This window comes from Notothenia coriiceps, unplaced genomic scaffold (assembly GCF_000735185.1).
Source record: "Notothenia coriiceps isolate Sejong01 unplaced genomic scaffold, NC01 NC01_scaffold00014021, whole genome shotgun sequence".
NCBI lineage: Eukaryota > Metazoa > Chordata > Actinopteri > Perciformes > Nototheniidae > Notothenia > Notothenia coriiceps.
In genome coordinates, this window is record NW_011346722.1 from 317,380 (window position 1) to 334,413 (window position 17,034).

The following is a 17,034-nucleotide window of genomic DNA, read 5'->3' on the forward strand; positions in this document are numbered from 1 at the left end:
CACACACACACACACACACACACACACACACACACACACACACACACACACACACACACCTCAACCTGAACTCATTTCGCGGCGTCTCGCTGACCCCACGCAGCAACCAGGAAACGACCCCAATAATCCAGCTCACACCGTCCGCAGCAGCGAGCCCCAATGTGAGTTTGGAACATTGAACAATGTCAATCTATTCTAGTAGACCTCAACAATGGAATTATGATCAGTAGAAATGGCCATGACATGGGACCTTTAAAATATAAGGTGACCAAACTAATCAAAAAGTAATGACTTGCTGGCAACCACTTTTTAAAAGTTAGTGTTGAGCCCTGATACAGTACAGTCCATTATCAGTTAAGTTAAGGTTTAAAATAAACCCTACCACACAACGATACACTTAAAAACGTGTTGCCCTATATACCATCTCCATAATCCAAAACATTGTTTGTTTATAAGGTTACAAGGGATATGTTAATGGCACAACAATTTGAAATCTTAGGTAAGGTATTCATTTAAAGATGCCGTCATTCATCAGAGAAAGAGCATGCTGGAGGTACTTTCATCATATTCAGCTTTGGTTACATATCCTGCCTCTTTTACCAGTTTGAAAGATGCTGCCTAGTCAAGCCATTTGCCATTTTCTGCGCGTGTTTTGCAGAAGCAATACCGTATCAAGTAAATGACAGCTTTCCAAGACTAATTTTACACAAGCTACACCATTAGCATAAAAGCTGTTCCAACCACAGTTCATGCTTAATCTCCAACGTGCATTTCCCATGCATATCAAAAACACTTCTCACTTGTGAATCTTAATTTCCCAATACCAAAACAGTGAAAAAATAAACTAGAAGCTCTAACAAAGTACATAGATGGTGAAAACAGATAGGTAATACTAAAATAAGAATGATCTGGGCTTGTTTTCATCTCGCCTATGGCCGTTTCTTTCTATGGGCCAGGGAGGTGGGGGCAAATCCTCGAGTTCCCTGGGAGAAAAAGCAATTTCACATAGATAATGCAGGCACGGTGAAGCTCCATCTGGCTTTTGCTGATAAGAGTGCCCCTGTGACAAAGGAATTTTCCACTCCTCGGGCAATTTGCGCTGTTCACTGAACTTCAGAGAGCCAACAGGCACCAAGACACACTCAGGGGATCTTGCTGTTCAGGGTGGAGGGCTAAGGGGAACCTCAGTGTTGGGTGGGCAAAAGGTCCGGAGAGTTACACTCCAGGAAGGGCAGGGCTTTTGGGAAGGGAGTAGTGAGAAGTTAAAGACCCCAAGGTTAACTCAATGCCAGTCATTTTTGTTTGACCAGCTTGTCGAGGAGATGCAAACACCTGGGGAAGTAGACTGAGGCTTTAACTTTTTATTTCAAGATTTGTTTTGTGGCCTTTGCCAGAGGGTGGGGGGGATAGTGACATGGCAAAAATCTGACTGGGACATCGCAGGTGCATCATCTCATCTAGGGATACATTTAGACTGCAGGCAATCCAAGCCACGAGATCAAATTTGCAAAAATCTCAATTAATTTGTAACATTTTTGTTCAGACTTTCTAAAAATCAATCTGGATATGCCAAAAAAAAGGTTTGGGCGGGTAGACTGAACAAGGTCTTGGAATAGTAGCTCATTCCAAGATGCTCCACAACAATGCATTTTAAAGGAACGGTGTGAAGGACCACTTAAAAAAAACAGTGGTCCTAAAATTAAGTCAGAAAAGGTTAAATAAATCCATCAAACTATAAGTGAAGATAGAGCAAGAATCAATTCTGCTATACTGTGGCCTAAACTGACAATGCTGCTGATTGTACACACGAATGGCCCTGTTCTTGCAACATTTCCAGGACCTATGCAGTAGTATAATGAAAACATTAATAATACATAAATAAACCTTCACAGCTCCCTGAACAAGTTTGAAAAATGCAAGCAATCCATATATGTGGTGCAAGTGTTATGCAAAGACTGCAGTATTGAATTTCAGTTCCTTTCTGGAGCTAAATGTTAACAAAGTCAAACTTTAACACAGAGAGAGAACACTACTGTCTTTTTGCATGGACAATCACTGTTACTCAAGCTGAGGAGCTGGCATTAGGAGGAAAGTGACATCCCCATTGTCTCAACAGTCAGTGGTGTGTAATGCGTGTAAAGATGTGTGAGTTGGTGCAGAAAGAGGACCTCTACATTTGAGGACTGCAGACACAGAGGTCAGTACACACAAAGAAAAAGAGATAACGCAAAATGACCGACTCATAACTTATTAGTTAGGATTGATAGAAAAGGGATGGGATAAAACAAAGGAGTATTTTAGATTAAGAAAATAGCTTTTAATGCCGTCTTTTTGTTTAAAAAGGGTGGTATTCAGCCCATATACACTGCCTTGTGGGACAGACTACAAGGACCAAAATCATATGTATATATTTGTACCGATATCATTCCCAACATATTGTAAATCATGTTGCCTTTGCCATAAAAGTCCAATGTAATCGCAATTTAAAAAAAAAATTCAAATCATTTAGGGTGCGTTCACACCAGCCTTTTATAGTCCGGTTGAATCGAACCCTGGTGCGTTTAGCCGCTTGGTGCGGTTCATTTGGGTCGGTGTGAACGCAGTCCGAGACCTCTTAAGTGAACTAAACAACCGGACTCCGGTCCGCTAAAATAGGTGGTCTCGGAACGCTTGCTTGCGAACTCTGGAGCGGTTCATTGTTGGTGTGAACACAGTCTGCACCAAAAACATAGGAAGCGTAGTATTTACGTGTCACAAGAACGCGGATATCTTCAAAATCTTTAGCAAAAGAGTCTTTCAAGACATCCGCGGTTGTTTAGTTAAAGAGTGAAGCAGAATGAAGTGTTGAACAGTGTCGTGTAAAGTAAAAATGCACCGCCAACTACATAAAAGTAAGAACACCTGTCGTCGGTGAAACGCCCCTCCTTACTGCAGAACGTCTCTCATTATATGTGTTATAATGTTTTTTAACGGACGTTGTCTGATTATATAATCATATGCATGGGCCGCTAGAGTCTGTTGATCTCCAGATTAACAGCAGCATGAGAATAACCTGCCGATGCTCCATGGCGGAGGCTCCGGTAGAAATTGCCGGGATTTGCGTTTTTACCCCCTTAATGTTTGACCAATGGCTGAACAGCATTTCCGTACACATGACTTGTGTTTAAAGTTTATAGTCCGTTTGAGTTTTGCCCGTGTGAACGCAAACCGAACCTTCAGAAAAATGAAACAATGTAACAAACTGTCGTGTGGTGCGCACCAGAGAAGCGGACTATTAGGTGTGAATGCACCCTTAACCCTCATACAGAAATGTTCTTCTGCTTTCAGGAACAATATTTCTTTTTTTTATTACATAACAAGTGTTAAGAAGGTTCTATGAGCTGAGCCCAACTAAACTGAGTGTGGCTCTCTCCTTACCGTGCCACGGAGTACATGAAGAGGAAGTCATTATCAGGGGAGCCGGGGTTCTTGCCGTAGTCCATGTATTTCCTCTGGGTGGTATTCTTCACGTCTTTTATAACTAGCTCCATCTCTTTAGTCAAGTTGGATTCCGTCTAAAAGAAAGAAAATATTTATTGAGTGAATTTTTGGAAGCTAACAAGAATAACTGGAAGCTAAGAATAACGTGTGAGCACTAAGTTAAGAATGCATTAAACAATAGTTGGACTGTCCAAAGATGTGTCATTTGTAATAAGCATGGCAAACATGGAAAGACATTGGCATTGTCCTTCAAATGTTTCTGTGTAAAATACAGGATGTTTTTAGTAAAACACTCCTGGATGTATTGTTTAACTCACTGGGAAAAGTGCAAGTCTCTCCTGAAGGTCTCCCACCTCCTTCACCAGCACCAGCGTCTTCTTGTTAGAGGGTGAGTGCCAGGCTCCAGCATCCGTGCCCCGCCCGGGGCGACAGGGAAGGACACTATTGGCAAACTGTCGACACAGTGGGCACGTGAATTCCCCCTTGTCCACAGAGAAGCCCTGCAGGACCTGGTCATTCTGAAAAGACACGTGAAAGTTAGAATATGACCTTCAAAGAGGCGCCTATCACTGGAATTAAATAAGTTAAACATTATACGCAGCGTTTCACAATGTCTGACTCAAAATCTTTAGCTCATACTGAATCTACACAAAGTTAATGTCAACGAGTAGTGGATCTATGGCTCTAGTGATCTAGGGTAATGATTTTCAAAAGTGTATGATTAAGCCCAAGTAGTTTTAAAAAATGAGTTAATGAGTGCAAGTCTATTTATTGTCAGAGCTAAAATTATTCCGTTGTTTTGCTCAACTTGTGTCAAATCAGTAAAAAAATAAAATGCAGAAGTATTCAATTTCTTACAAAACAGTTAAGAAATCTCTCTTACTCTTATTTAAGTAGCTTTTACTCAAAAACAGAGACCATACATCACTGGACTAATGCTTGAATTGTCATAATTGTAATTGATTATTTTCCGTCAAAAATAACTGATAAGGTCAGGATCTCTCTTACCCTCAGAGACTCCATGTATGACTTGTGGCAGTCGATATGCAGAGTGTGACCACAGGTCTGAACGTAGACGCCTCCGTCCCAGCCTATCGACACGGACTGCAGACAAGAGCTCTGCAGAGTTCACAAGAGAGACATCACATCCATTAAAGCATGCAAATCTGCCTTCAGGCAGTCAACCTCCTGGACCTTATGTTTATACTGTGGTGCTAATAAATAAATACATGTAAAGTTTGAATTAACAAACTACAATAAACCCTTTTCATTTGATATTATAAAGTCAGCAACTTTTATCGAACAATTACACTGCATGGTTGAATCACCAGCTTTTTATTAGATTTGATCACATTCAACTAGTGTCATCATTATTTGTTTTTCTAATGATGACTTGCATTTGTCTGCCAACTGGTACAGTATGTGCATTTCTATAATGCTGTGTCACATTTGTACATCTTTATAGTGATGTTACAGCAATTAGCTGGCCTATACTTTGACTGTAAAAAGCATTTGAGAATGTAGTCTTTAACCATCTATCAATTTACAGTCTCTTAAAAGGATTTCAGCAGATGCTTCAATACAAACAGTATAAACTAAATGGCACAAAGTTCAAACAGACAGAAGAAACAGCTTGAGCTGCAATTTAAAACACTGAAATGCACTAATAGTGCTCTCAGCCTTTTTCCCTCTCCTGTGTAAAGCTGACCATATTTTCAGAAACACCTACATCTTTGAAGAATCGTTGCATGAGCGTGAGCACGACATCATGAGACACTCCACACGTGTCAGCAGCGTAGATATGCTCTTCATCACTCGTCGGCAGCTTCTTCGCCTCTTGGTTTTTGCAGCGGTGTCCGAGCACTGAAAGCCAATCACAGAGGTCAGTTTAAAATATGAAGATAAATGTGTTTAACAGAAAGATGAAAAAAGAAAGAAGGAATTGTGGTCAGAGTTAATGCAGTATCAGGGCAACAACTGATCACTGATAAATTACACATTTCATTTATTTGGTGACAAGTCAGAAAGTGTTTTCCTTGATTAAAAAAAACTTTAAACGGTTAATATATTATCAATTAAGATATACATTTTACATTGACTACCCTATAAAGTTTTACTTAAGCAAATGTGTATTCTTGTTTATGACTGATAAAACAGACACAACGTGACATTTAACAACAATTAAATCAAAATATAAAAACGTAAAGCTTTAAATGATAAAGGTGTCTTGTCGCCAAAACATAGGACAGTGTTTTCGTATGCCATTATGGTTCTGTGGGTGCCGCTGTTGGTGACTGTTGGTCGATTTGACAAGATGTTTTTTAGGTTGAGGTCAGTCTTCTGAAGCGTTTTACAGGGTGACTAATTAATCATCAAACATGCCATTTATGTGGATGGCAGTGAGTGATCCCCCTCTGTCCGCATGAATGGAAAAGACATGACCTCTTACAATGAAATGCTCAATGACCAAGTGAGCAGGGATCAACATGAATGATGAATGAGCCAATTAAATCAGTCAGACCCTCCCCCAACAATTCTGATTTCCTATTCAGTGACTCAAAGGGGCTACCGTTTTAGTTTAAAGGCAAGACTTCCAACAGAGGAATAGAAAAGTCATGTGTGGTTGTTTAACTTGTACTCAAAAACCAAGATGGGGAACGGAGGTGTAGGTTATCCTTTGTAGTATCTGAGAATGGAAGAGGAGGATGCTGGGACATGCACTACCTGAGGATGCTTGGAGGAGAACTACAAGACCGGTGGGTCTGTCCTCGGTGGAGGGTCCGCTCTGGCCACAGATCACGCAGTCATAAAGAACCTCGGACTCCATCACTTCAGACGCTCCTAAGTCCATGGCCGCCTCCGTTTCAGGGGATTCTAGCACAGAAATATATTTATATTTATACAGGTCTAAAAATATGTATCAAACAACACAATATGGTTCAGGGATCTCTTCAGTAATTCAAATAACTAGGTTGACAGAACCAAGATATGCATGACAGAAAAGATAAAATCTTAGAAAATAAGTTTAAAAAAATGTTCAAATGTATATCAAACACATGGGATACACTACAAAAGCTGAGGCCAATAATAACTGGAAACCTGGAAATTAGGGCTGCTCGATTATGGCAAAAATCATAATCTCGATTAATTGGGTCAATAATTGATATCACGATTATTAAAAACGATTATCCATTTACTTTGAAAACATCCATTTATTGAAAAAAAAATGTGAACAGTATGTATTTCATAGTTGATTACCCTGAACTTTAAGAATAATTCAACTGAAATACCAATAAAAATAAAAAATAAAAATAAAAATAAATCGTTTTATTTCGATTATGTTGTTTTCATTATCGTTGCAAGCCAAAATCGTAATTGCGATTAAAAAAAATGATTAATTGAGCAGCCCTACTGGAAAAACTATTTTGAGAGGATAAGAGAAGAAATCATTCAGGTTCAGAGATCTGTATTACTGTACATTCCCCTCTGTGTGGGTAAAGCATCCAATCAAAAACTCTTACAGGTAATAAAAAGCATCACTATGTAGATCAGACACAACACACCATGATGCTGGGGGGGGGGGGGGTAACTGAGTACAAACCCAGCTTCTACTCAGGCAACAAACGCTCAGTAACACAACACCGCTCCTTACTAATTAACCCTGGAAATAACCAATTCTGAAAACATACTTTCTTGATTGTTTAGTCATGGGAGAAACAATGGAGAATGCGATATTTACTAATACTGGAAACAAATGTAAATTTACTCTCTGCCACCCTTATCTTCGCATGATAACCACAGCACCAGAAATTAATTACTGATATGAAATGAGTTTTAAATGTTAAGAACCGTGTTCAATTTGAGCAGTAAATATTGTGGACAAATGTCAACCTGTGTTGATTTATTGCCTTTGGAAGAATACGTTTTCAAGAGAGGTCACTGTGTTCCTGGGGAAATGAAAGATGCATTAGATGTCAACACCACGGCTTGAGCCCCAGGCCCCCCCGGTACATAACAACCAGCCAACACACAAAACTGAAAGATGAGATGAAACACACACAAAACACACAATGTAAGTGAGTGTGTTTTATGCTTCATACGACATACAATTCTGAACCTTACAGTTTAGAATAGGTCTTTATTGTTAGCATGTTTTTATATTAGATTATTGAGGATACTATCAATCTCCTTGCAGATATGTTTGATACATATTTTTATGATATCTGCCTACACACGTGAATTTGATGTTTGGCACACTGAAATATTTTACATCTCTTTTTGGAAAGAGCTCTGAAAACTCGTACTTACTTTGATAATTATAAGTAACTGGGACACTGGCTTGAGAGCGACACATTGTTGTTGAAAATGTCAAGTTCATTTCATTGCTTTAAGTAACAAAATATATACAATTAACAAAATGTTATCAAGAAGGAGGCAACAATCTCATAGAAAAATCTTAAAAGCTAGGCAAAAAAAAAAAAATATTATTCACAGGAGGCAATGTGTTTTATTTTTGTCATTTCATTGAATTGACCACTAAATATCTGCACCTTTATATATAATAATAATAATAATAATAATAATAATAATAATAATCATAATGGAAAGGAGAATTAATAACAAAAAACAGACTTTGCGTCTCTTGGATTAAATTCCCAATTTTAGATTTATACATTTCTTTATTTTCTCTTCCAAACTAAAATAAAATCTGAATGTGTTTTTAGTGACCTTTTATTTATCATGAGACAAAATGTGGTTTTAATGCTGACGATAAGACCGAACAGCAACCCAGCCGCCTGTGACATGGTACTACCTGAACCTTGGTTACGGAAATGTGTCATTGATGTCTTCTTTCCATCCCATTCAAATCGTACTTAGCCGTGATTTGAAGTACAGCAACTAAAGTGAATGCTCAGCTGAAGAGGTCATGATACAAGCCTGCCAGAATGGTCCCGTCTGATCACAGCACTCATTATTCATTCACTAACCATGCTGTGTCAAGGTGGGCCCTGGGAGTCCAGCCCACTATTAGTGCTCTGATCCTATGTGCCCTCAGCCCTCAGCCAGCGGCCCCCCCCACACTCCCACAGGAGCGCTCTCCTCTCAATTTCTCCTAACAGGCCTGCAGAGACCACGAGCAAAGACTCTGCCCACTCTCACCTTGCCTCAGTGGAAAGGTTTGAACTATGATACGTTTTTTTTTTTAGCCAACAGCACTTTTCTTCAAGGGCTACTGTAGCAGGATGTCCTTCAGAGGAAAAGGGTTGCTTTGTATTTGGTGCTTTTATAAAAAAGGTATTTTACACCAATGTCAAAACAAACCCAGCGTGATTAACACACTAGAGAGGCGCATGAACTGTACACACTACAGCAGTCTCACTGAGTCCTTGCAGAAGGCATAAACATTGCTCGGTGTAAGTTGCAGATTTGTCTTTGTGATTGTGATCAGTTTAAAGAAACAAGTCAGAGCATTTTTCCTGTATGGCAAAATGATAAAGTGTGGATCCAGACCTTTCCCCAGCACCGACATAGCCCTTTGGAGAGGTATGGCTGTGTTTCTGTAACTATGCCAGATAAAGGAGACAAACTATTTGCAAACAGAATTAAGAAAAAAAGGTGAGCTGTCCGTTCTTACCGACATCCATGGCCGTTTCCATGAAGCTCTTCTGCCTGGAGGCAAATTCAGCAAGAAGCTTCTGCTGTCGCTCTCTGGCCCTTTGACGTCTGAAAGAAAGAAGAGGGAAATGATATTTGATGAATATGCAACAACATCCAAGTACTTCAATAACTGCAGATACCCAGTACACAGCAGTGCTTCTCCTTTGTCAATAAAATAATGTCTTTACTGACATTTTCGTTTCTTTCAACCCAGTGTTTAACTTGAGTTAAAAACTAACCGAATACTAATTGTGGGTACATATTAGAATATCATGAACTACTAAAAGAGGATATATAATTATTTTATACCAAGATTATATTAAACAAATTAGATTATTTCCATTAAATAAGAATCACTCAGCAAGGGAAAATAGGGATTTCATGCACCAACAACAAGCAGATAATAAGCTCCTGGAACCCATTTGCTCCATTTAAGAACCTGTATAACTCCACTTCACAGATGCATTTCAGTAACATGGAAACAGGCATGTCTGTTGTGCGGGGCATGTTTCCCCTGATCCCCCAACAGCATGAGCAACAGATACCTCCATGTATCCGGGGGTAACGGCACACAGCAGGTGTCCGACTTTAACAAAGCTGTGATGTGAGAGTTGAAAAGGTTGATTATTGAACTAATACGATGGGTTGAGCCCATTTTGAAAGGGCCCCGCTCTTGCAGACTTACAGGGCGAGAGCTGACTGTAAATTAAGTCCCTAATAAGAGGACATAAACAAATGCTGACAGGAGCGTCACAGCTCAATAATCTTCACTGATGGCTTCAGGGGCGCCGACAACCAGCATGAGGAATGGGCAGCCGCTTCTTACTTCTCGCTCCCACTGACCGCACTGCTGCCTGACGGTTGCCATGGAAACTGCACCAGTTCGTGTGAGATCTCCTACCTTTACCTCCGGTCTGTGAGGTGAAGCCAACCCCAAAAGCAGGCAATTATGAAACGGTTATAGCCCATTCCATCATCATTAGAGGAGGGAAATGGGAGACACGGACGAGTGGGTGAATGTCTGGCGGGGAGTCAAAACCCACTGAGTTTCACCTGATTTTTGGAAGTAGCCACTAGACACCATTTTTTCGGTGGTTCAAAATGAACTACAGTGTCATTGCCAAAACAGAAAGGATACTTGTGTGTATTATTGTTCTTTCTAAATAAAAATAAAAAATTCAATCTTTTATCTGATGCTATTTTGGCCACATAAGTCATTTTTGTATGTTGTAAAATATAAAAAATGTTTTGATTTTAATAATACAAATTATGATGAAACTCCCTTTTGAGATCACTGTGATACATATCAATGTGCAACAACGCAAAACTATAAAGTGCTGCAAATGCATTATGGAGCAGTGCACATATAAATCAGTAGTAGTAGTAGTAGTAGTACTAGTAGTAGTAGTGGTGGTGGTGGTGGTGAGTATGTAATTGAACACATTTAAACTGTACATATGATGATCTTACCTCTCATCTTTATCCATGGTTTTCTTGTCAGAGGGACTGTTCTTCTTTGGGGGCACAGGAGGACACGTCTTTCCACAAATGTCCTGGATGCTCCGCTTGATCTGGCAGCTGCGCGCGGCTGCCTTCGTGAGGATGCGCTCGATGGCTGTAATACCATCTCCGTGAGTGTGACGACTCGTGTCCATATCATCCAGCCAGGACGTCGACAGATAGTTCTGCTTGGACGAGAGCTTCTGGTGGAGCTTGATGAGCAGGGACAGCATGCTCTCTCGGATCTCTAGAATCTCCGTCACCAGCTGAGGGGGGGTGCCTGGTGGGACCCAGCGTGTGGAGGAACTCTTGGGCCTGACGACCTGGGCGGCTTCAGTGTTGCTGCGGTTGATTATCTCCTGGAACTTCCTCCTCCGCTCCGCGACAAGGCTGAACACCTGAGCTTCACGCAGGTTCTAAGAAAACATAGAATACATATTGTTTTAACAATCTATTCACACAACAGTACATATTCATGTAATGACTAACAAGATCATGAGAAGATTGTTTTTGTTTGGGGGATAAAACACTCAAATCTGGCAGCGTTAATATACCATGCCCTAAGATTAAAGCTATTTGGAGACACTTATGGTACATACATAAATAACAAAATGGGTCACAGCACACAACATTTCAAGTATCAGGTCCACATCATATCAGCAGAGTATGCAAACAGATAAATAGAAAACTGTTGTGACAAACATCCCTTTATTCCACCTGCAGCTGGATGCTTTCAGAGATCTGTCTTTGGGCATAAACATCATCTCCTAATTTGCATCACTGGCAGTCTGAAGGACTTTGATGGATTGGAGGGGTGACTCTTTACCATAGTGACACAACATACATAGAAGTAAAATGTCCATTATAACATTTCAGCTGACGCTTCATGAATAACGTTGCCGATAGCACTCAGAACAACAACATTCCTGAGGAAAATTCAAATCATCCTGATGGGCACACAAGCCTTCTGAAAGATAGCCATGACCTAACCTGACAAAAAGGACCTGAGCTGCACCGTTAAATAAACATACATAATATAGCCCAGTCAAGGCAACATCAATCATACTGACATGCGGTTAAAAAGCGTTTCCCCAAACCTGCATTTCACATGTAATTAGTTTCAGCAGTCAAGAGGGAGGGGAACTGCTGAAGCGCAGCAATATGCACACACCATAAACACACCAAGGCACACTTCATTTGAAAAAGCACAAAACAAACGTGTGCAAAAGAAAATCCTTTCATATTTCGATAAAAAGTGGAGAAAAACAGCTGCCAGTGACTTTGAAGCCACCAGCCTTTTAACTTAAAAAATAAAAAAGGATGTTGATAGGTACCTCTCTCCAATTCCCTGAAAGACGCCGGGAGTTCTGTGGAGCAAGTACAGCAGAACGAACAACAACAATAACGGTAATGAGATGAAAGAGGAAAGGGGAACATTGATGAACCAAACTGTAACTGTGTATGTGTTAGGTGTCCTTGAGTGTTTTAAAATGAGCCTATAACTCAAATGTATTATAGTTATTTTTATTATAACAGGTAAGATGTAACTGTTTGTCACTTCCAGTAGTTTCCACTCACTTTCGCTCCCTGACGATGTGCTGGCTGGTGGGTTACATGGAACCGATGAGAGGGAATGGAATAAGTGCAGAAAGCATATGAGCAGCAGGTATAACGTTAAGACCCTATCGGCTGATAATCAAATAGCAAGGGGTGACGCAAATTATTTATTTTTCAAAGCCTTTAAGAGTTATTAGAGGCAGTCTCATAGTTCCTTTTTAGATTCAGTCCCTTCATGCCATGTCAAATATGTGTTTATGAGTCTACAATGTTTATTACGCTGTTGGTAAAAGTTGTTCATATTTAATTGCGGCAGAGAGCCATCAGCATAAGCGCGGTTGTGCTTTGAGTGCCAATCCAAACGAAACCACGCCTGACGTCCATTATGCTGATTACTTGACTAAGAGGGACTAAATACACCAACAGAAAAACCAACGGCATCATAAGTCTCAGAATACCTTTATTCTGGCTTTATTCTTTAGTCTGGCATCCTCTAGACTTATCAAGTGTTAAAGTCTAACCTTCGCAGCCACACATTGTTACAATACTTCCGTACTGGGTCTTGAGGATTTAGGTGTTCAGCTTTCATCCCCAGCAACTCATTTGATTTACTTTCCTGGTATTGGCAGGAAGGACGCAGTGACTAACAACCTGGGAGTCAGTGTAGTCACTACGAGTTTTCATTTGATTCTTGTACTGCAATCAATATCACTGTGGTGCAGACAGAGCCCCCCGTCACCTGGCCATATGAAGAAGCTTCAGTGCTGGTGCTGGGAGGGGCCTCTCTCTTCACTTCAGGAGCCGTCTCAGGAACCCGGACCCTGACAAAGTTGATGACGTGGTGCAGGTTGGAGAGGAGGTTTGTGCCAGGGAACCAGCTGTCATGGCAGTGCTCCTCAATGCAAGGCTCCTGCAAGCATAAGATCCTGTTAGGCACTAGAAGTCTGGAAAGTGAGGAGGGGGTTTTATCTCAAACAGCCCTGTCTTACCTCTTCCTGCTTGTTGTCTTGATCCTGGTTGTCCAATCCCAGCTCGATCAGGTACATCACCATGCACAGCACATGCTCAGACATGTTCTGATGGTCCATCCAGACCTAGAACATATCAAACTATTAGTTTAGACACACTTTACCCTTTATTACCAGGTTTATTATAGTAAACTAAAACTGTGCAAAGTCACAATCTCTTCACAGGATTTAAATATTGTAATATCTAATGCCGTTTAACCAAGCTGTTCAGCTCGGGTTTAATGTTGACCAACTAGGGAGGGGGTAACATTTCAGGTGCAGTTGTCAACTCAAAGCATCATGGCCATTTCTACACAGATCTCTAAGCGTATATTTCTAATGTATATGAAGCAACAAACTTGAGACTTTGTACATGGCCCAAAAAAGGAAACTAAAACAAAATATATGAAAATTAAATAAAAGAAGCAAAATCACTGTAAAAATGTTATTAAATCTAAAATCTAAATGCCCTGTATATTTAAAACTAGTATTACGTTGCTAACTACATCTATATTATACCTCATCCAAACTAGCAGCTGCACCTTCTATACTTGGACAGTCCTGTATTCTAAAAATATTGTGTAAGGTGTCAACATCTATTAAAATCATATCACATGTGCATCAATTAAATATGGCAAACAGAAATACTTTTGATTTAGCACAAGGGGTATATTGAGATAGAAGGGCTGGACTATAGCAGTAGTCGTCAAAAGGCTCACCTTGTAGAGGAGAGTGAATATCACGATGTGCAGCGTCTTGCAGTGCAACAGCTTGGTAAGGCCTTTGTAACACGGATGCAGGGCAGTCCTCTCCTTGTAAGGTGGCCATGGGTTGCCAGTGTGAAGACCGGACTGTTTTAAACTGTGTAACAGAATAAATAAACAAGTAAGTAATACATCAACATCAGTAATACACAAAACCTAGGGCTCACCGCACCCATAAAAGGAGTAAGCTAGCTTTTCACAACATAAAAGGTTGAATTTCGCACATAAAGAAAGATCATGAAAGAAATACGAGTCTGATGAAGTGACACCGAACATTTGTTCTGGATAATTCACTGCATAAAAAGGGGTTTTAGTCTATGCAACAGAGCAGCCAACAGGCAGCACGGGCGCTCACTCTATTAGTGATGATGGGATCATTGTTATATAAAACCAGGGCCAGCCTGACAGGCAATCCATCATATTCAACCCGTGTGAATGAGCCACATGAGGCTGCTATCACACTCTGAAGGTGGCTACGGCAGCTTCAATATGCTTCAAGGAGAAATATGCCTTTGTTTCATTTGATTTAGAACAGCAAACCTGTCCTAGAAAAAAAGCGTATAGAGCATGTAAAATAAGTGCTATCAGTGATTGTGCCCATACTATTTCAAAGAAGGCATTGAATCCCATTATATAAGAGGTTATCTTCCCAACTGCTATTTCAAATACAGATGCACTCAGTGAGTATAATTAGCATCTGTTCTCGTTCCAGCGACCGTAAAGAAAATTAACCCCAAGGTATCTCCTTCACCTCCATGGATGTGTTTGTCTTGGGAAACGTACGACCCGCAATCGAACAAGAAAGATTTCCTCAATTCTATTACAATTTAGACTGAAATATTGATTCAGCTCGACAGCTATCTAATTGGAACCGAATCGAGCACCGGCTAGACCTGACCTTCCTTATCATGTCCCCTCATGGGTAGGTGAGAGAGTTGACCCTACGACACTGAGCAGAGTATGATGCAGGCTGGCTTTGTCAGGGATCTTTTTAAAATAATAGAATACTGTGAAGCTTAATAAAAAGTACAATCGGCGAAAAGGGATAAGATAAAGGTTTTTAAACGAAAAATCCCTGTTTATCAAATATCTTAGGTATATAAACAAACCATTAACTTGGGCCAACCAAGTCAACAGTGTTTACTTACAATGCTGAGTATCTGTCCATTGCTGACTGGACGTCACGGCGATAGACCGTTCTGAGAACGACCATGATGGGGTCAAACTCCTTCTCCCACACCTCCGCTGTTTAAAAAAAAAACATGATAAATGTTAAGGGACCTCTGGTAGAAAGTGACATTGATTCACTTTCTTCCTATTTTCCCCTTCTCTATGTTAGTGGTATAAGCCTGCCCCCAAGTGGTCTGCTGAGGACGTTTATAACAGATCTAATGCTCAATGCTTTCAGGGTGTTGAGGCCTCATATTCATTTGTTTTTTTTACACATTTCGACCCACAAATGAGCATATTAAGTGCTTGGTTCACCAGTTCACCTCCTGGGCCCTGCCGTGGTGCCCTTGAGCAAGGCACCGGACACACCGGTCTGAAATGCAATACATAACATGTATTCCCTCTAGGTTGGTTGTGAAATATATCTATCATCAGTGTTCCACATCTTATTTAACATCAAATTTACTTTTCAAAGACTTTACAGGCCCAATTCCCTCAAATCCACAGACCAACATGGCATAATGTGAGACTTGGATCAAGGTTAACTACTGTTACAACACTTATAAAATGAGAACTACCATGCTTTACAGAAATTCTTAATGATATAAATGTAAGCACTTTAAAATGTCTATGTTTTTTCTATTTAAAAAAAAAACAGTGACTTCCCCTACTGCACTTTACAAAACGCTTATAAACAGGTTATGTGTTACAATGGACTGTTTGTGTCATGCCTCCACTGGTCCAACAAACACCGTACCTTTTGGTGTGTACATGCCCTGCTGCATGGAGCCTCCGGGCTCGAACACCGGGGCTTTGAAGTCAGCCACAGCAGAGAGCATCTCCTCGAAACTACAACTCCCTGGGACAATGCCACTCTTTGGGTTGGGATTCTCAGGGATCTAGGAAAACACTCTTAAGGAAAAAGATTACCATGGGTGACTGAACATAGGTATTCTTGAACATATATCTGTAATGAAAAAAGTATTGAAGGATACAAGGTCTAACAGTGCGCTGTGTGTACGGTCATTCATACACAACTGTGAAACCATCTCCGCCCGCAGAATCTCATCATCCGTCATCCCTGTTGGTGAGACACAGGAGTAGAATGTAATGACAATCTGACTCAAATTGAAGCCACGTATTAAATACCACTTAGCACAACTCAATAGAAATATTGCTAGTAATATGGCAGAGGATTGATTTGATTTTATTGTAAGCTGTTTCTTATTTTTACAGCTCTACTGAATGCAATTGTTTATACAAATGAAGCTTGATGTCTCTCTGTAGACTGCGGGCGGACTCTGTTGTACCACGCACTTACCCAAATGAACGCGAAGGCTTGTCAATATGACGAGGAAGGTGAGCGCTCCTTCAAGCATCGGCCTCTCCTGCTCAGAGTCCAGCGCGGCGTTCTGATGCTGCGACGCCATGGTCAACAGGTCGACCACTTTGAACCTTCGTGACAGAAGACAGTGAAGATCATGCTTCTGAACTGCATTACATTAAAGACAAATTAAGATTACCGTAATTTTCGGACTATAAGCCGCGCCTTTTTTCCCATTTTTCGACTCTGTGGCTTATATAACGGTGGGCTAATCTATGGATTTTTACAGCTAACGGCCACTAGGGGACCTCCTAAATCTATGGATTTTACAGGTTACAGTCCACCACCTTTAACCACCTTTAACTCTATGGGCTCTATGGCCGCTCCGCGCCCCCCACCTTTAAGCGGCGGGCTCCAGCAGGAAAAGCTGGAGGCCGGAAAAGAGTGAGACAGGTAGCGTGCAAAAGTAAAAGTGGAACCGAGAGTGGTACGAGAGACAGAACGAGAGCAAGACAGACAGACATTACGAGAGCGAGACAGTTTGTCCCCGTACCACTGGTTGAAAACCGCTGCT

General features: G+C 40.7%; 1 protein-coding gene across 2 annotated transcripts in view; it reads right to left on the bottom strand.

Annotated features, from left to right (window-relative positions):
- The window catches only part of ubr3 (ubiquitin protein ligase E3 component n-recognin 3), a 37,444-nt gene that overhangs the window by 12,996 nt on the left and 7,414 nt on the right, over nt 1-17,034 (bottom strand). Inside the window, exons 16-30 of one of the 2 annotated variants that reach the window (XM_010774462.1) lie at nt 16,458-16,591; nt 16,132-16,217; nt 15,894-16,035; nt 15,115-15,211; nt 13,922-14,063; nt 13,185-13,289; nt 12,935-13,105; nt 11,973-12,005; nt 10,609-11,054; nt 9,116-9,204; nt 6,205-6,354; nt 5,210-5,343; nt 4,489-4,599; nt 3,798-3,998; nt 3,418-3,554 (exon numbers count right to left, since the gene is read on the bottom strand). In XM_010774462.1, the coding sequence (XP_010772764.1) occupies nt 3,418-3,554; nt 3,798-3,998; nt 4,489-4,599; nt 5,210-5,343; nt 6,205-6,354; nt 9,116-9,204; nt 10,609-11,054; nt 11,973-12,005; nt 12,935-13,105; nt 13,185-13,289; nt 13,922-14,063; nt 15,115-15,211; nt 15,894-16,035; nt 16,132-16,217; nt 16,458-16,591 (2,178 nt within the window). The remainder of the gene's footprint in view (nt 1-3,417; nt 3,555-3,797; nt 3,999-4,488; nt 4,600-5,209; nt 5,344-6,204; nt 6,355-9,115; nt 9,205-10,608; nt 11,055-11,972; nt 12,006-12,934; nt 13,106-13,184; nt 13,290-13,921; nt 14,064-15,114; nt 15,212-15,893; nt 16,036-16,131; nt 16,218-16,457; nt 16,592-17,034) is intronic. The other variant, XM_010774463.1, reaches the window with a different exon arrangement.